The sequence below is a fragment of the Furipterus horrens genome, unplaced genomic scaffold (assembly GCF_987537825.1).
Source record: "Furipterus horrens unplaced genomic scaffold, mFurHor1.1.pri manual_scaffold_6, whole genome shotgun sequence".
Lineage (NCBI taxonomy): Eukaryota > Metazoa > Chordata > Mammalia > Chiroptera > Furipteridae > Furipterus > Furipterus horrens.
The window spans coordinates 138,506,170-138,527,234 of NW_028327176.1; the positions used below are offsets into that span (position 1 = coordinate 138,506,170).

At 33.1% G+C, this 21,065-nt stretch overlaps 1 protein-coding gene across 1 annotated transcript in view; it reads left to right on the plus strand.

Annotated features, from left to right (window-relative positions):
* The window catches only part of MANEA (mannosidase endo-alpha), a 51,081-nt gene extending 32,048 nt beyond the window's left edge, over nucleotides 1-19,033 (plus strand). Inside the window, exons 4-5 of the mRNA XM_090280554.1 lie at nucleotides 14,982-15,058; nucleotides 15,787-19,033. Of these exons, the coding sequence (XP_090136680.1) occupies nucleotides 14,982-15,058; nucleotides 15,787-16,444 (735 nt within the window). The 3' untranslated portion in view covers nucleotides 16,445-19,033. The remainder of the gene's footprint in view (nucleotides 1-14,981; nucleotides 15,059-15,786) is intronic.
* The last annotated feature ends 2,032 nt before the right edge of the window (nucleotides 19,034-21,065 follow it).

A 21,065-nucleotide genomic window follows, 5' to 3' on the forward strand; every position in this document is an offset into this window, starting at 1 on the left:
CGGACTGCACAGCCATTCTCGGCGGTGCAGATAGACTCTCAAGAAGCTACGCCATCGTCTCTCGAGACGGACGGCTGACGACGACGACGACGACGACGACGACGATTAGGGAAGTTTTCAGCTATTTTTTCAGTTAAGTTTTTTTGCTGCTTTCACCCAGGGATCGCTATATTGCAAATATTGGGCCTTTTTGATATTGTTCCACAAGTCCCTTAAGTTATCTTCTCTCTTTTTTATTCCTTTTTTTTTTTTTTTTTTTTTTTTTGCTGCTCTGATTGGATGAGTACCACTGGCCTGTCTTTGAGGTCATTGATTCTTTCTCCTGCTTTTTCTAGTCTGCTACTAAATTCCCTCTCTATTGTATATTTTTAGTATAGTCATTTTATTCTTCAGCTCTGTCATTTGTGTTTGGTACTTTCTTATATTTTCTCTTTGTTGACATTCTCACTTTGTTCATGAATTGTTCTGACCTTGGTGAGTATCTTTATTACAGTTGTTTTGGACTATTTATCATGTGAAAAACTTGACTCATTTTCTATTGCTGCATTACAAATTGCCCCAAAACTTGGCAGCCTAAAACACATTTATCGTATATAATTTCTAAAGGTCAGGACCTGGAAGTAGCTTAAACTGATAGGTATGGTTCAGGATCTCTCATGAGATCTCAGTCAAGCTGTTGTCAGATGCTACAGTCATCCAACTTTCTCATGTGGTAGTTGACAGGCCTCACTTTCTTCCAGCTGTCGAAATGAGAGTTTTAGTCCTTCACCACATAAGCCTCTTCGTAGGGCTACCTGTGTCTTCTTATGACATGGGAGCTGGATTCTTCAAACTAAATAATGAGAGAGAGAAAGAGAGAGAGAGAGAGAGGGAGAGAGTCTGATTTAGACACTGGAGTCTTTTTTGGAGCTAATCTTAGAATTAATATCACTTCTTCCCTGCTCTATTGGTTTACCAGGTTGATAAACCAACCCTGGTACAATGCAGGTGGCAAATGCATGTGTCATGACTATCTGAAAGGGGGGATCATCAGTGGTTAGTTTGAATACTGGCTACTACAGAAAACTTGAAAGTCTATTCTATAATGATAGCACAGTTCTGATTCAAAAATAAACGATAGCACAAGAAAGAGATATATAGGCTGATCTCACTGATGAAAATATATGCAAAATTCCTAAAGAAAAATTAGATAAGAAGTGTTTATTAGAAAAAAAATATTAAGAAAGCTTTCAGAGTATGAAATTTGAATCCAACTAAATCTTTATTCAGTCCTGCTCATCTGCTTACTAGCTATGTATATTACTCTTGTGCCTCAGTTTCGTCATTTCTCAAATGGAAAAAAGTAAAATCTGCCTTACACAGTGCTTACAATAATAAGACTCAGTGAAAGCTTTTCAACTTGATAAAGTCTATCTATCATAAGTATTATTTAATATTGTTACAGAGATTTTAAATAAAGCAGTTTAGAAATATAAAACAATGTTCTAAGTCAAATGATTTTTTTTTTGAAAATAGAAAATACCTACAAAACCCATGAAAAGAACCTAAAAATTATTAGATATAATGAATGCAGTAATATGACTGAATAAAATATTCAAGTCAGGATTCGTATCTTACATGGAGTAAATGAGAAAATGTACTTTGAAAACAGCATAACAATAGGTATACAGAGAAATCTGTGGCATTTTAATAAAAGATATGAAAGGCATACAAAAGTAGAGAAACATGAATTTGATGGGAAGGTTCAAAATCATAAAAATTGCCATTCTCAAACATTTGTATTTTATTTTAAAATATAATTTATAATACTCTAATATGTGTAAATTTAATGCAACCTTAATTTAAAATTCCAACAAGATTTTACATATGGAATTTGACAGGCTAATTTTAAATTTTACTAATGTATTAGAAAGTGTTTGTTAAGGTGGGGAAAAGCGTATAGCATTAGCATCAGCATACAGAAAGAAGAAAACTGAAACACTGTCTTAAAAATATCAGGTAAATACAATGTTTATATATGGTCTTATCTTCATGACACTAGTTTAGTGTTTTTCAATTGTCGAATCTGCCCTTATGCTTCCTTGGACAATAATTTTTATTTCTAATAATTCTACTTTCCATTTTGCTAATTTTCTTAGTTTATTCTTGCTTTTCATTGCAATGTATTTGCAAATTTTTTTAAATTAAATTTATTGGAGCGATATTGGTTCATATATGTTTCAAGTGTACAATTCTACAATACATGTTTATACTATACAGTAGTCCTGTTCTGTATCGCGGTTCACTTATCGTGGCCTCACTGTATTGCGGGATTATAAAAAGTATTATATTTAATTATATATCACAGATTTTTCACTATATTGCGGGATTTTGCAGTACTGTATACATTTGTTAAAGTTACGTAGATTTAAGAGGGTAGTATATGTTTAAGAACATAAGTAGTGTTATAAAATTGTGGAAAAGGTTAAGGGACTGAGAATGGTTTATAAGTGTGTGGGAAGGGTTTATAAAGTCTTAAAATATATATAAATACTAAAATAAATATAAGATTCCTACTTTGCAGATTTTCACCTATCGCAGGGGGGTCTAGAACATAATACCTGCTATAAGTGAGGGAATACTGTACTGCATACACTCTAAATGTTTATAGTATACTGCATATACTAATAATGTTTATAGTATATTGCATTCTGTGCTTACCACCCAAAATCTAGTCTCCTTTTGTCACTATGTATTTTACCCCCTTTATCCTCTTTATCCTCCTTCCATACCTCTTCCAGTCTGGTTATGACTTAGTTCACTTAGCAAGATGCTCTCCAGATCCATCAATGTTGTCGCAAATGGCAGTATTTCATTATTTCATATGGTTGAGCTATATTCCATTGTACATTTGACAATATGGATTGTCATCATCCATCAGAAAACACTTGTGTTGCTTCTATATTTTGGCTATTGTAAATAATGCTGCTATGAACATAGGGCTGCATATATCTTTTTTTTTCCCTGTTAACATGGAAGTATTTATTGTGTTTTGGAATTCATGGTTTAGTTCAGATAGTTGGTTTAGAAAGAGCTTTTTTCTTCTTTTCATTGACTTCATTGGTGTGACATTGGTTAACAGAATTATACAGGTTTCAGGTGCATAATTCTACAATACATCATCTGTAAACTGTATTGTATGTTCACCACCCCAAGTCATAAATTTTCAAATTAGTGTGTTGGCTTACTTTGGATAAATATCCAGAAGTAGAATTGCTAGATCATGTGGTAGTTTGCTATTTTTAGTTTCTTGAGAAACCTTTTACTAGATGTACTGATTTGCAGTCTTCACCAACATCTGTTTTTTTGTTGATTTATTGATCATGGCCTTTCTGACAGGTGTAAGGAGATATCTCATTATGATTTTAATTTGTATTTCTCTGATGATTGGTGATGTTGAGCATCTTTCGTTATGCCTGTTGGCCATCTGTATGTCCTTATAGGAGAAATGTCTATTCAAGATCTCTGCTGATTTTGTAATAGGATTGTTTGATTTTTTTTTTTTTTTTTTTTTTGGTATTAAGTATTGCGTTTGTTATATATTTTGGATATTAAACCCTTATCAGCTGTGTTATTGGTGAATGTCTTATTCCATTCAGTAACTTGTATTTTTGTTTTGTTGATTTTCTTTGCTGTGCAAAAAATTTTTAGTTCGATGTAGTTGCATGTGTTTATTTATTGAGTTAGTTAGTTTTGTTTTCCTTGCCCAAAGAGACATAGCCAAAAAAGTATTACTAAAAGCAATGTCAAAGAGTTTGTTGCCTATTTTCTTCTGTTAGTTTTATCACTTCAGGACTAACATTTTAATCTTTAATCTATTTTGAGTTCATCATATGTGGAGTAAGAAAGTTGTCCAGTTTCATTTTTTTATATATCTGTTCAGTTTTTTCTGCACCATTTATTGAAGAGACTGTCTTTATCTCATTGCATATTTTTGCCTCTTTTGTCATAGATTAATTGACCTTTTGGTAAGAGTTTAATTCTGGGCTCTCTGTTCTGTTCCATTGGTCTTTGTGTCTGTTTTTAAGCCAGTACCATGTTATTGTGATTGATATAGCTTTATACTATACTTAGACATCAGATAGTATGACACCTTCAACTTTGTTCTTCTTTCTCTAGATTGCTTTGGCTAGTCAGGGTCTTTTGTGCTTCCATATAGATTTTAAGATTCTTTGTTATATTTTTGTGAAAAATGCCCCTGGTATTTTGACAGACATGCTGCTGAATATACAAATTGCCGTGGGTAGTATAGACGTTTTAATGATGTTAATTGTTCCTATCCATGAGCATGGTATGTGGTTCCATCTATTTGTATCTTCAGTTTTTTTTCTTAAGTATCTTATAATTTTTTGAGTACAACCTTTTTTACCTCCTTGGATAAATTTATTTCTAGGTATTTTATTTGTTAATGCAATTTGTGAATGAGATGATTATGTTAATTTGTCTTTCTAATAGTTTGTTCTTGGTCTATAAAAATATAACTGATTTCTGAATATTAATTTGTATTCTGCCACTATAATAAATTCATTTATTTATTCTAATAGTTATTTGGTAGAATCCTTAGCATTCTGTCCATATAGTATCATGTCATAAGCAAATAATAACAGTTTTAGTACTTCCCTTCCAATTGCATGCCTTTTCTTTTTCTTGTCTAATTGCTGTGGCTAGAACTTCCACTAACTACTATTTGAATTAAAGTGATGAAAGTGGACATAATCTTAAAGGGTGCTAGATTTTGTCAAATGTGTTTTCTTCATCTATTGATATGATCATATGACTTTTATTTTTCATTTTGTTTGTGGTATATCACATACATTGATTTGCAGATATTGAACCAACCTGCATCCAATGAATAAATTTCATATTTTCTTGAGTATTTTTATATCTATCTTCATTGGAGATACTGGCCTATAGTTTTCTTTTCTTATGGCATCCTTGTCAGATTTTGATATCAGGGTTATGGTGGCTTCAGAAATGAGTTGGGAAGTGTTCCCTCCTCTCCTCTTTTAAAAGCTGCGAGAAAGATTGGTGTTAAATCTTTGATTGTTAGAATTCACCAGTGAATCTGTCTGGTCTGAAACTTCTTTGTTGAGGTTTTTGATTACATACTCAATCTCCTTAATGATAATCAGTCTGTTCAGATTCTCTATTTTTTCATGATTCAGTCTTGGAAGATGTACGTTTCTAGGAATTTATCCATTTCTTTTAGTTTGTGCAATTTGCTGAAGTATAAATGTTTATAGTAATTTCTTTTGATCCTTTGTATTTCTGTAGTTCAGTTGTAAGATTTCTTTCATTTCTGAGTTTACTTATCAGAGTCCTCTTTATTTCATTGTGAGTCTGACTAAAGGTTTGTCACTTTTGTTTATCTTTTCGAAAAAAAAAAAAACTTTTCTTGGTTTTCTTCGTCTTTCCTATTGCTTTTTATCTCTAATTCTTTAATTTCTGCTTTAATCTTTGTCTTTTCCTTCCTTCTAGTAACTATGAGCTTCATTCATTCTTTTTCTAATTCTTTGAGGTGTTGTTATGTTTTTTATTTGCAACTTTTCTTGTTTTTTGAGGTATACATTTATCACTGTGAACTTTCCTCTTAGAACTCATTTTTTTGCTGCATCCATGTTTTTGTATGTTATATTTTCCTTTTCATTTCGATGTATTTTTTATTTCTCTTTTGTCAACCTTTATGGAGGGATTGTTCAGTAGCATGTTTTTAATTTTCACATATTTGTGAGTTTTTCAGTTTTTATCTTGTGATTGATTTCTTTCATACCGTGTGATCCAAAAGATGCTTGCTATGATTTCAGTCTTCTTAAATTCATTAAGAGTTTTGTTGTGGCCTAACATATGATCTATATTGGAGGATGTTCCATGTTCCATGTTCACTTGAGAATAATATGTATTTTGTTTCTTTTGGATGAAACATTCATCAGATAACTGTAACGTCTCCGTGATCTAATGTCGGTTCAAGCTGCTGTTTCCTTATTAATTTTCTGTCTGGATAATATATCCATTGATGTAAATAGGGTATTAATTTGACACTATTATTGTATTGCTGTCTATTTGATCCTTATGGTCTGTTAACATTTACTTTATATTAGGTGCTCTTATGTTGGGTGCATAAATACTTAACAAATGTTATATCCTTCTTTTTCATTATTAAACTCTTTTTTGCCTCTTACGATAATCTTTGTTTTAAAAGTTTATTTTTGTATGATATAATTCTAGTTACCTCAGTTTCTTCTGCTTCATTTGTGTGAAATATATTTTGTCATTCCTTCACTTTCAGATTGTTACTGTCTTTACATATGAAATGAGACTCTTGTTTGAATATAGATTGGCATTGATTTTTAACCAAGTTAACCTCTCTTTTGATGAGAGAATTTATTCCATTTACATTACAAGTAATTGTTCTTAGGTAACTACTTATTGCCATTTTGTTTCTGACTGTTTTGTAATGCCTTCATTCCTTTCTTCTTTTGCTCTCTTCCTGTGTGCTTTGATAATTTTCTTTAGGGGTATAATCTTTTCCCGTTATCTGTTGTGTATTTACTATAGGTTTTTGCTTTGTTTATTGTGTGGCTTACATATAACAACTTTGTATTTATAACAGTCTAATTTAGGATTATAAAATAAGTTTGAACACATTCTAAAACTATATTTTTACTCTCCCCAGTCACATTTAATACTTTGGTTGTCATATTTTACATATTTTTATCTTGTGTACCCTTAACTAGTTATTTTACTTATTTTTTTTAGTACTTTTGTCTTTTAATCTTCTTACCAGCATTATTATAAATGATTAATCAATTACCTTTACCATGTATTTACCTTTCCCAGTGATATTTATACTTTCAAATGTATTCGTTACAATTCATATCCTTTTCTTTGCAGCTTAAAGTCTCTCTAACATTTCTTGTAAGGCTGGTTTTGTGGTGATGAAGTGCTTTAGCTTTTGCTTGTCTTTTATTTGTCCTTCAATTCTGAATATCTCTGCTGGGCAAAATATTCTTGGTTGGAAGGTTTTTTTCCCTTTCAGCACTTTGAATATGTTATGTCATTCTATTCCACCCTGCAAAGTTTCTGCTGAAAAAAATATGTTTGTCTTATGGAGATTCCATTGTATGTAACAAGTTTTTGTTATTTGTTTTGCTGCTTTTAAGATTCTCTCCTTGTCTTTAACTTTTGACATTTTAATTGTAATATGTCTTTCTCTGGGTCTATTTGTGTTGAATTCTCTGGGAATTTTTGATCTGGACATGTTTTCTTAGGGAAGATTTTTGTTATTTCTTCAAATAAGTTTTCTGCTGCACTTCTTTTTATTCTTGTTTCTTGTTGCTACTTTTATTGGGTGAGTTTTTCTGTTCTGTCTTCTATTTCATCTAGTCTTCTGTTGAACCCTCTAGTACATTTCTCATTTACTTATTGTATTCTTTAGTGCTCTAAATTCTGTTTGATACTTTCTTTTATTTTTCACCACTTTATTGAAGTTCTCACTTGTTCACCCATCCTTCTTTCAAGCCTTGTAAACAACTTTTTGATCATTAATTTGAATTCTCTATCACATAAGTTACCTACCTCTATTATTACCTGAGGTTGTATCTTGTTCTTTCATTGGGAACATATTTCTGTATTTCTTTATTTTGTTTGACTCTGTGTTTGTGTCTATGTATAAGATGAAACAGCTACCTCTCCCGGTCTTGAATGTTTGACTTCTGTGTGTGAGATGAACCTTATCACTCTCCCTACCCTAGCTCTTCATTGTCTCTAAAACCTTTTTTTTTTTTTAGATTTTTATTGTCCAACCTATTTTTAATGACCCCCAGTAGTCCAGGGTGTGCCAAGACTAGTTAATTTCCCATAGAAATTTCCCATATAGAGTTTCAGTCAGCACTAGATTCAGACTTTTTGTAAAGCAAATCCCTGGGCAGCATGTTTTATAGAATGTGAATGTATCAGTCTTGTGGAACCAAAAGTGTAAGTCCCGCTGGCCACCAGAGCCTGGCTACATAGAGGTGTCCTCTGAGTGGCAGTCATGACAATTGCTGTTGTAGTCAAGTATAAGCTCCTTTCTGGGAGACACCAGTGAGCTGTAGTGAGGTAGAGGGAGAGCACACTGGTGGCATTCCCTGGCCCACATCCCCTGAGAGCGTTGCCATGGCCCCTAAAAGTGTGCCAGGCTTGCTCCAGGTCAGGCAAGGGTGCCTTTTTCATGGAAAGGCTGGGGGTAAGTTTCATTCTTCTGTCTCTGTAGTGCCTGGTGGTGGTAGCCAGCCAAGAAGTGTCTCTCTGATTTGTATATTCCCTTTGTACCCAGGAACACAAGCCAAACCAGTATCTGCCCTTCAGGCCAAAGCTTCTGGACAAGCAAATAGGTCTCTTTCTCAGGAACACTGGAGATGTGTCTTATTCATCTATCTGTTCCGGTGCCCTGGGAGTAGGTCCTCTAACAAAAACTGTCTCTTTGATTGCTGTGGCCCCAGGGACCCAAGAATAACCACTCTGGCCTCCAGAGCCAGGTGATCAAGGGATGTCCCCTGGGTGGTAGCCACAGAAAACAAACAGGTCACCAGACATGTGTAGAAGATCCTTGTCTGGGGGATATGTCACTTTGGATCACTACTGTGGGAAAGCACAAAGGTGTCATCTAGCGGCTGGATTGAGTGCAAAGACAGTACCCACCTAAAAAGGAAGAAAGGAAGAAGAATAAAAAAAGATAGCATCCACAAGCTTTAGCAAGACAGATGGCATGCAGGAAGATGGTGCCCACCAGCTTCCTTTCCCCAAAAGCATCCCAACAGGACACACTCACAGAGCAATGCTTTAAAAGTAGCAAATGAGTCTCTTTTTTATAAAGCCTGGGTGCTTTTTGCAAGGATTGCTTCCGTACTGGGCACCAGGGCAGGAGACTCTGTGCATAAGCCATTTTAAGAGCTGTTTCTCAGTTCACCACAGTTCCTTGGGTGTCCTGGGCACAAGCCCCATTCGTCGTTAAAGATAGTACATTTTAGGGGCTTGTCTCTCAGATGATGGTTTTAAAAGTTAGGATGCCCAATGTGGGATATGAACCCTTTGCTTCTCAGGGTAAAGCTCCAGGTTTCAAATTTCCTTCCAATTGTGGGTCACTGTGCGATGTGGGAGGAGTTTAATATGAGATTATGTCTTGGTCTTTCCTACCTGCTTATTTGGATTTCCTCTTGTTTGCCAGATATGAAAGAGTTGCTTCATCAGTTTTTACATTTTCTTTTTCCTGTCAAGGAAATTGTTCCATATGTAGCTATAGATTTGGTATGTCTATTGGGAGAGGCAAGTTCAGGATCTTCCTATGTCTTGAATCCTTTTTTTTCCAACAGAATATATGTGTGTGTGTGTGTGTGTGTATGCATATATATATATATGTTTCAATAGAGATATATTTATTCCAACAAAATTATAAAATAAATATACAAAAAATATTAGACACTGAGAAACAGTTTTGTAAAAAGTTAAATGTAATCAGCATAAATAGAGTCAATAATAAAGAACTGTTGATACTTAATTGAGAAAAAAAGTAAGTAGGAGAAAAAAATACCTTTAAAATACACAATCATTGTCACAGCACATGAAAACATTTTCATAAAAAGTTAACAATTTCCACTTCGACATTTAATTTTTCTGCTCTTTTTGAATTTATATTCTGATATCTGATATTCTACTGCAGTTTTCATGGAATGTTTTTTCCATCCCTTAAATCTGGAGTGCTTCTCTTGTTTTCAATAAGGTGTCACTGTAGCTCAGCTCTGCGTTTCCTGAGGGCGCCCCCTGTCTCCTGAAGCTTGCTCTTGCAGTAGCTCTTGGCCCACACAGGGCACTGGCTTAGAGTGGGGGCAGCTGCACGTTTAGCACTGAGGGCGTGGGGGCTGGCTGCAGATGCAGCAGGGCGCTCCCAGCAGCTCCAGTTTAGACTTTCTGCTGAACATAATCCTTCCAACACCTTTTGAAATTCTTATCTGCATTTTCCCAATATTTCCTCCCACCAGTTATAGAACTTTCACCATAGTATTCCAAGTGCTGGTAGGGAGAATGGATTTCTCCAGCTGAGTCTGATCTAGCTGGGATAACTGGGCATTCACTGCTTTCCTGTTCCTGTCCAGGTCTGTACTCACCCAGTTTTTGCCCAGCAGAGACAAGAGGCGACTAGGCAGTTTGGCTGTTCCTCTGGTTTCCCAGCCCACAGAGAGGTCTGTCTATCTCACAGGCTGCACTGGTGGGCGAGACTCCTCCCCAGTTTCTTGGAGTTAGGCACTAGTTTACAAAACACCCAGAGAGGTGCTTTTGTTCCTGTATGAATGTCTGATCCTTTGATTAAAAAGGGGGATTAATGTCAGGAATGTTTTATACTTCCCTGTTGTTGAAGTCACACTTCAGGATCACTTTCACATTAGAAAGTACACTTTTGCTGCAGAGTAGAGACTGACAAGGTCAAAACTATAAGCATGAAATAAGAGAATATTTATATGACTCTTATTCCCTAATCTAGAGATAAGGCAGAATCTTATTTTATATATATAGTTGACCCTTGAGGAATCTTTCAACTGCATGGGTCCAATTATACACAGGTATTTGTCAATAGATACTTGTACCATTTTTTATCTGCAGCTGTGAATCCAAAGATACAGAAGGCCAACTGTATGCATTGATCTGTCACTTTATGTAGGGCACTTGAATATCCACAAATTTTGGTATCTGTGGGGTGTCCTGGAACCAATCACCCATGGGCCCCAAAGGACAGGTAGGTTTGGCGAAATCAGAAGATATGTAGATTTTTGAAAGCATAGGGGGTAGCACCCTTAACCTGCATGTTATTCAATGGTCAGCCATAGTATTCTGTCGCATTAAAGTTTATTTTAGTATTGGTCTAATACATTTTGCCAAATGGGAGAGAGAAATAATGACTAGATCACATTATTAATTAAATCTACAAAGTAATTTTATTACAATTAAGAACTTTGAAATATATGAGTGAAAATTTTAAATGTTATGTGCTTATTAATCTTAGCTTTTTAAATTCCTATAATATATTGAACTGCCATTTATGGTTTGCAACATTAAAAGCAAATTAACTTTGACACATCTGCTTAGATATGGTGTCATTTATATATAAACTAGAAACATACTTAAAACAATGTTGCATCTAGAAAGAATTACTCAAGATAATATGAGTATAAAAATACGTCCTTGCCAATCTTTGTTCAATTGAAGTTAAAAAAAAAAACAGCAGAGCTACTGTACAATGCAGCAATAAATTTAACTTTACTATTAAAAACTTACTTTATATGATGTTAAGAAAATCAATTTTATCAAGGTTTGTCTGACTTTAAAATTAGTAATACAAATTAATGTAACATTCATTTTACTTTAATGGTAGTTAAAACCAAAGGCATTATATATTGTAGTATCATAGAAGCCCATACACACTTTCTAAAGACCAGTCATTAAATTTAAAATAGTATCAATAAATTTATTAGATTGCTAGAAAGATTTTTAATAGCTACTGGTAAATCATTAAAATCAACAATAAAAATGAAAAATCTTATTTGTCTTATAGATCTTAAACAAATAATAAAGATGAGACAGGCCTTAAATGACAATCTATACTATTGGTTAGAAGGGGCTTAAAAAATGTTTTTTCTTGCTGTAATTAGTTTTTGTTGATTTATATATAACTAACTTGTTTAGTGAAAAAAAAGTAGTGTTTGAGCATCATGGCAGAGTGAGACAACCTTTTTTATCTCTCCTTTGATCTATAAATAGTCAATCATCTACAATCCAAAAAAGGTTCCTATGCTCAGCACACTAGGAAACCTGAGAGACCTGTACATGGGTAGAAGCATGGAGCTTGTAGGAGTGGCAGAATGAGGGAGAGGACAGGGGTGGCTCCACCCAAGTTCCCCAGTTGCTGTGGCTGCACCCACAGCCGCAGTGAACACAGAAGTGGTAGAGGAGCAGCCCCACACCACAGCACCATGAAAGGTAAGAGAGGCAGTGGCAGTGTTGGCACTTGAGAATCCTGCTCCATCCTCAGTTGTGACTGTGCTTGTACCTCTGGAGAGCCTTGTAGCAGCAGAGACATGTCTGTGGCCTCCCAGCAATAGCGCATGAGCTCGTGAGCCCTACTCCACCCTCACCCACTACATCCCTCTGCCACAGTGGTGGTGCTGGAGGACCCAGATGTCCCAGACCCGGCTGTCGCACCCACCACTCTGGCTACAAATTCCATGACCACAGTAGCACCGCCCCCCCCACTGCAGAGACACAAGCATCCTGGCACTAGCAACCCCAAAGGCATCCACATTGGAAAAGGACATAAAACTTTCACTATTTGCAGATGACAAAATTTTATATAGAGAGAATCTTAAAGTCTCCACCTCAAAAAATCTATTTGAAATAGTAAATAAATAAATAATATAACAAGGTACAAATGAATATATATAAGTCTGTTGCATTTCCATATATTAAAAATGAAGTATCAGAAAGAGAAAGAAGAAAACCATCCCATTGACAATTGCAACAATAAACTTAACACAGGTTGTGAAAGACCTGCATACTGAAAACTACAAGCCATTGTTGAAAATGAAAAAGCCACAAAAATGGAAAGATATTCTGTGTTCATGGATTGAAAGAATTGACATTGTCAAAATGCTCATATTACCTAAAGCAATCTACAGATTCAGTGCAGTCCCTATCAAAATCCCAATGGCATTTTTCACAGAAACAGAACAAAATATTTAAAAATGTTATAGAACTATGAAAGACCCAAAGAGCCAAAGCAATCAGGAAAAAGAACAAAGTTGGAGGTATCACACTCTCCAATTTCAAACTATACTACAAAGCTATAGTAATTTAAACGGTATGGTATTGGCAGGAAAACAGACCTGCAAACTGATGGAAAAGAGTTGAGAGCCCAGATTTGAACCCACAAATACAAGGACAACTGATTTGCAACAAAGGAGCCAAGAATATACAATGGAGAAAGTTTTTTTCAAGAAGTGGTGCCAGGAAAACTGGACAACTATGTGCAAAAGAATGACACTAGATCACTATCTTTCACCACACAAAAAAATTTATCTCAAAATGGATTAAAGACTTGAATGTAAGATGTGAAACAGTAAAATACATAAAAGAAAAATAGGTAAATAAATTTAGTGGACATCAATGTTAGTGATGTTTTTGTGAATTTGACTCCAAAGACAAGGGAAACAAAAACAAATAGGACTACATCAAACAAAAACTTTTTACATTGCAAAGAAAACCATCAAGAAAACAAAAAGGCAACCAACTGCTGGAAGATGATATATGCAGTTATTATCAATAAGGGGTTAATGTCTAATATAAAAAGAATCATCCCATGACTACCACCACAACAAAACTTGATTAAAAAATGGGCAGAGTACCTGTATAGACATTTTTCCAGGGAAGACATACAGATGGCAACAGGCACATGAAAAGATGTGCAACTTTACTAATTATTAGGGAAATGCAAATCAGAACTGCACTGAGATGTCACCTAACACATGTTAGAATGGCTGTTATTAAAGTGACAAGAAATGAACATTGGCAAGGATGTGGAGAAACGGGAGCCCTGTATACTGTGGGTGGTAATGAAAGTTGGGCAGCCACTATGGCCAGCGGTATGAAGGTTCCTCAGAATATGAAGAATGGAATTATCAAATAATCCAACAATTCCTCTTTTGGGTATTTATCTGAAGAATATGAAAACTAACTTGTAAGGATATACATATGTACTCCTGTGTTCACTGCAGCATTATTTACAGTAGCCAAGATATGGAAACAAGCATTCATCGACAGATGAATGGATAAAGATGTGGTACATATACACAAAGGAATACTAAGCCACAAAAAGATGAAATATTGCTGCTTGCGACAACCAAGGATGAATCTCCAGAGTTTGATGCTGAAAGTCAAATGGAAAAAAAGACAAAGAATATGATTTCAGTCATGTGGAATATAAAACATTTTTAAAAAGCAACTAATTGATACAGACAACAGATTGATGGGTACCAGAGGGGAAAGGGGTGGGGATAGAGCAAAATGGGTAAAGGGAATCAAAGGTACAGTGAAACTGGAAACTAGACTATCTGGGGAGCACATGATGGAGGTTGAATTACAATGTTGAACACCTGGAATTTTTATAGTGTTATTAAACAGTGTCACCTCAATGTAAAAAAAATGAGTATTCTATGCATAGTATTTTTAAAATATTTTTGGTTACTGCTTTCTACTATTACAGTAGAGAAATATAAATTGTGTCAATAATAACAAGCATTTTGAAAATTATTGCCATTTATAGTACTAGTACAAATTAAACATGTTATTTTGTAAAGTGATATTTTAGTTTTACAGAAGAATTTGTCATTTAAAAGTATTCGATATTGACTCCATTTACGTGTAAACTTAATGATCACACCTGACAAAAGAACCAGATTTTTCTGGACCATGTTTTTTTAGGACAAAAAAATAAAAAGATATGTTCAAATATAGAAATATCTGTATTTATTCTTTATAAGGAATACAGGAAGAAGTATCTCATGTGGCTGAACATTTGAGCTGTGGCTCAAATGACCTATGTTGCCCCCAGCTGGCTGGGTGTGACAAGCTGCAGCACCTATCTTAACTCTGATTGTCTCCTTTAGAAAAGGAAGATAGTACTAGTAGCCACCTCACAGCATTGCCAGAATTAACTGAGATAAAATGTATAAAACACTTAACGTATTATTTAATAGAGATAGCTCTTAGTGTTATTACTATTAAAATTCTCTGGTAACTTCTATGATCAGTAAGTATTCATTTTAAATTAAGGTTATTAAGTCATGAGATTAATTTAAAATATGGGATATACTTTTACATTTAATAAATTTTTTCTCTAATCAATATTTTTGTTTTAGGTCACTTTTCACATCGAACCATATAGCAATCGAGATGATCAAAACATGTACGAAAATGTCAAATATATTATAGACAAGTGAGTTTCTTCTGTGTCTGTAAACTAATTTTGTAATGAACATTACAGCCATTTTGAGGAACATTTCTGAAGTTCCTTAAAGGTTCCTTTCTGTATGAATAAAACCTACCATATTATTTTACCTGTTTATTAGACTATTTATGTTTTCTTCATACTGACATTTTAAATTGATATTATTTTTTAAGTTTTATGATTATAGAGTTTTGTCTTTTTAAAAGAAGTCTCAGATAATGAAATGCGAACTGCTTTTATAGCGATGGGCCCAGTGGGCCCACATCTAATATTTTATTTATACATAGTCTGAATACAAATAAAGAATCTATTAATAGTTTCGTTTTGTTCAAGGGTATGCCTGATAATCTGTGATAGATGCCATTCTCTCACAAAGAAACTTGTCAGCAACAGTGGGCCATTTATCATTGATATGAAAAAAAGCAGTTTATATATTCATGCAGAAAATGGGCTTTTCATGGTGTTAGCCAACATTTGTAGACCTAAGTATAAGAGAATCAATTTCTTGTTTGGTAATGCCTTACTGTATTCATTATTCCATTTCCTAATGTAAAATTGAAATGCATTTTTAATAATTACACTTCTACAATCTGACTTCCTAAGAAGGGTAAACAGTGTGTATAAACTGTGATTACCTTCATTTTCAATACATAATTATTGTCTATGGCAAATGAATTGTTAATATTCATTCACTTTTACCTATGTTTATATTCTAGATATGGAAATCATCCAGCCTTTTACCGGTACAAGACTAAGAACGGCAATTCTCTTCCTATGTTTTACATCTATGATTCTTATATTACAAAGCCTGAACAGTGGGCCAATCTGTTAACCACATCAGGGGCTTGGAGCGTTCGCAATTCTCCTTATGATGCATTGTTTATTGCACTTCTAGTAGAAGATAAACATAAATATGATATCCTGCAAAGTGGTTTTAATGGAATTTACACATATTTTGCCACAAATGGCTTTACTTACGGCTCATCATATGAGAATTGGGCTAGACTAAAGTTATTTTGTGATCACTTCCAACTACTGTTTATCCCAAGCGTGGGCCCAGGATACATAGATACCAGCATCCGTCCGTGGAACACTCAGAACACGCGGAACCGAATCAATGGGAAGTATTACGAAACCGCTCTAAACGTTGCACTCCAAGCCCACCCCAGTGTGATTTCTATCACTTCTTTTAACGAGTGGCATGAAGGGACTCAGATTGAAAAGGCTATTCCCAAAAGAACCAGTAATACAGTGTACCTGGATTACCAGCCTCATAAGCCGAGCCATTATCTAGAACTAACTCGAAAGTGGTCTGAAAAATACAGTAAGGAAAGAGCAACCTACGCGTTAGATAACCAGCGGCCTCTTTCTTAATGCATTAACGTTTAATAATTGTAGAAATCACCTTATTTCAGTGAATGCCTTTTGTTTTGAATTGCAGAAAGAAAACTGTCAAAGTCAGTACGCATTGTTTCTGATATCTTTTATAAAAGTAATTTGTACTTTTTAAAAGGTAGTAATTTATCATTGCCATCCTTCACAATGTTTCATTGAGAAGATACCTGATAGAAATTGTGAAAAAGCATTACCTGCGCCATTATCTGCTAATTTTTTGACAAACATTGAAATCCTGCTCTCGTAGCAATTTAATTTTTATTTCACAATAGATAAGCACTTGTTACATAAAGTAGTTAGCACACAGTTAAATCCTACTTGTATTCTGGCCCAAAGAAATAGAATTGTGTGTTCTCTATGTTTTCTGTCCTGCTCCTATTGAAGAAAAATTACCTAAAAGACAGTGTACATGTTTTATCGCTCAGTTTTTTCAGTGAATCAATCAACTTTATTATATTAGGGCTTGGATTCTGGATAACTCTTTAATAATAATTCTTAAAAGTAAAATCATATACCTTAAACCTTACTGAGAACCATGCTGTGTTAGGAAGGCCTGCTTTTGGCAGTACTACATATATCATAACTTGCAGATTTTTGGTTACCTATAGCATGCTAGAGGTTTTGGATGTCTAGTGTTTCTGCTTCGCAATGCTGAATCCCAGATTTTAGAAGCTACAGAAAGTTCTTTTATAAAAGTTAATGATAGCATCTTATTTAAGGAAACAGTTGTTTCACACTTATTATGAAGATATAATGCCCAAAATGCTATCATCTTTAGAGTACCTTGTCAATCTTTAACTTATTATTCTATTATTCATATTTTTCAGTTTAATCAGAGACCAACTTTAGAGCAGAAAAAAGTTGATGCTATGTTTGGATTGCCTTCATTTAATATTTTAAGCTACTTAAAAAAATAGAGAACATTTACTTAGCTTTTTTATAGGTTTTTAGGGACACAGAAATGAACATTCCTTTATATCATAAATTCATTCCTGAAGTTTGGCATTTGAATAAGTTTAACACTTAATGATAGTGTTTTCTTTTCAATAGAATATTATTTTTAAGTTATTATATGTAATAATATTCTAATTTTAAAGCATACTTATATGGTTCCTATTAGGTTAAATATTTGTGGTCAGTTATTTATCATATTGTGGCAAATTAATCACCTGTATGCTAAAAATGAATCTCTTTGAAAACTAGAGAATAGAATACATTCTATTATTATAGTTAATATTTTTAGCTAGAACTGCAGTAAAACATTAATATATATTATTACGTGAATACTGTTATTTATTAAAGAGAAGCAATAGGGTAATAGTAAACCATAATACATATAAATCTTCAGAGTATAAAGACATTCTGAAACAAATTAGCAATGGAATATATCATAAAATAATCCACTGGAGGATGTCATTTATTTTTAAGCAGTGGTTTTGGTAAAATTACATGCTTATAACTTAATTTGCCATTTGTCAGAGAATGATCAGGCCTCAGGAAGTTAGTACTATAGTAATAATCTACTTTCTATAGGAAATTACAAGAAAAAAAAAAAGCACTGTACTGATTAATATAACCAAGCATCTTCATAGGAACACTCATAGATATAACCTGTGGATTTTTTTTTCTTATATGCCACTATATATTATCACAGGGATAACTCTAAATATGTCACACCTAATAATGTTTTATAGCATACCATATTTTGTTAAAGTTTAGTTAGAGAAATACTATGGAGGAATTTTTATCATTGCTTATGTTATATTTTTGAACCCATTATGATAGAAAATTCATTTTATGAAACAGTCCTAAGATTAAGGAAGAGTGTATAAGAAGGTTGGCAAATTCTCAGCATGGATACTACCCCTTCCTGTCCTGATCCTATTACAGAAATAGATAATCTACTACAGCACAGTTTACCTGTGACCTTCGTTGTGGTTCCAATGCATTACCCCAGATAGCCAGGAACAATCAGACCTAAAGGTAACATAAAATAGATTTTGTCTTCATTGCAGACAGCTGTCATCAAGGGATGTTTGGAATCTGGTTGCATAATGGTTTACTAATTTATAATTATATAAATAATATATTTCTTTTCTCTTTTTAAAAAAAGTTATTAGGAAGAACTGTATCTAATAGTTTTGTTATTCTTATGGAGGAATGCTTTCAAACTCTTCCTCAGGTATTTGTTACAGTTGCCTTTACTACTTGACTAGTAACAGTTTAGATCATTATGATCAAAAGTAAATAAGAGCAAAGAATAATTTCCTTAAAACCATATGTTTTAATTCAATAAGCTAAAATAAGTGTTAAAAGAAAAAGCAGTGTAATATATGCAGTTCATGAATTATAATGAATTATTTTGTGGCTTAATCAGTCCAATTGTATTGACTGTGTAGAGACCAAATCTTTCCTTTTTTGCTCCCCTTAAGGACTAGTGCTGTCAAAACCGGTTGTTACTAATGTTTATGTCAGTTATATGTTAACATTTTTGTTTTAAGAATAACTATTTTGTTATATGGATTAGTGAACTTTCATCTAATAAAAGCATACATGAAATATATTGTATCTTAGATACAAAAATGTTTTCCTTTATGAAATGTTTTATTTCATTTCTCGTCAACAGATGAAAAGTAGTATTCAGTCACACTCTATATAATTTGTCTATTTGGGATATGCAGCATTTACAAAGTAGAGGCAGCACTTTAAAAGTAGCTATCTTTAATTGTACATGCTTTTTAAATCTATGAATCTTGAGTTACACACACACAAATGTTTCTTTTTTTAATTTGGGAGGTGTTGTATTACTTTATCCATTAGGTATAATCATATATTAGCTCTGACATCCTTTAGGAAATTGATATTTCCCAAAAACAGCAGCAACAACAAGCCACCTGAAAAACTTCCTAAGTTCATAACCTTGTGCTTTTTCAAACTAATCAATTATTCAGTTTAAATCCTGTGACTGATCTTAAACTCTCTAGTACTTAGAGAAACAATGCTTGAAAATCTGCATCTAAATTTTGAATTAAGGTTAACACTCTCATGTCCCATTGTACAGACCTATATACTTTATTTGTGACTAGCAGATTGTTATTTTTATAAATATTTACAGTTTCAAAATAAAAAATTGATGCAGCCACAAGCAAAAGAGTTTTTTTGGCTCAGATATTCATTTTTAAAAATGTACTTGAAATTATATTTTATACTGATTTTGTTATATAGCCACATAAAAACTAAATATTATTGTATGCTTAATGTAAGGTTATTATTTTTGAAAATTCAAGTACTACTATGGCTTTATTATGGAGACTAATTTATTCTTAGTCAAATCAAAAATCTTAGCAGTTGTGCTTTTCTATTCCAGCTGTCAGTGAAAGGAGGAGCATTTTTCAATGTGATTAGATTTTGTTATTATAGAATTACTATTTAAATCATGGCATCAAAAGATAATTTGAGACTTAATAAGCAAATAGTCATAGATCTAAAAACTTAACACATAGTGACACTTTTTCTACTGAATGTTCTAGACTTCATTTAAAAACATCAGATGTATTGAATTTCAAGTTTCTCAATTTATATACAAAATTACCAATAAAGATAAAAAATATTTTAGAAACTACTACATTGAAGTAACTATTTTATGACACAAAGCAATGATGTACCATGTAAGATAATTCTACATATAATTCAATTTATTGTATATGATTATATCATCATGATTTTGTGTTTTTGTTTTTGACTTTTTTAAAGAATAGGGTAGAAATCTGAGCAAAGATCATTGTAAACACCACAAAATAAAGTGACAACCTTTGGCTTCTCATAACATTAAAAAAATAAATACATTAATTATAAATATGTTTATGCATAAATTATTTTTAAGTCAGTTTTACAAAAGCCATTATCAAACCACTATATCACTATGTTAACTTGATAATTCTAATATGGTCTTGACCATGACCTTGAAAATATGACATGCAAAATAGAAAAATATTTAGAAGATATTCACTTATAATGCATGCAGTAAACTTTAGAAATTTATATGTTTGAACACAGTCACCTAGGAGTAGCCAGCCACCACTTTTTTGTTTGTACATATTAAATATATACTTAATGAATCCTGCTCGTCTATATATAGTTTTTTAAATTACCCAGATTTATATTAGCCATGTTGCACACCATTAAAATGGAGCAGTCTAATATCTGACAACATGTAAAAAGTCAACTGCAAATTTGATTACTATATTCTTGAAAATTTTCTGCATTATTTATTTAGTTAAAGTGAATTCTTGAAAAGTATGCCCTTCACTTTTAGGTATTTTGTAAAAGTATTTAATGATAATGATATGAACAGGAGCTTAGGACGAATTCTATTTTATTTTTCTTCATATGAGTATTACGTGTTTGTAGTTAAAGACAATATAATCTCCAAATAAAATATTTTGTTAATATACATTATTTTCTCATTTCATTTCTTAATTTGAGTCATTCTTAAATAGTGTTCAGTAATGTTTTCTCTTATTAGATGATCTGTACTCTCCCTAATGTAAAAAAGTACTTGAAATATTTTTCTACCAAAAATTACAAAATTAATATATAA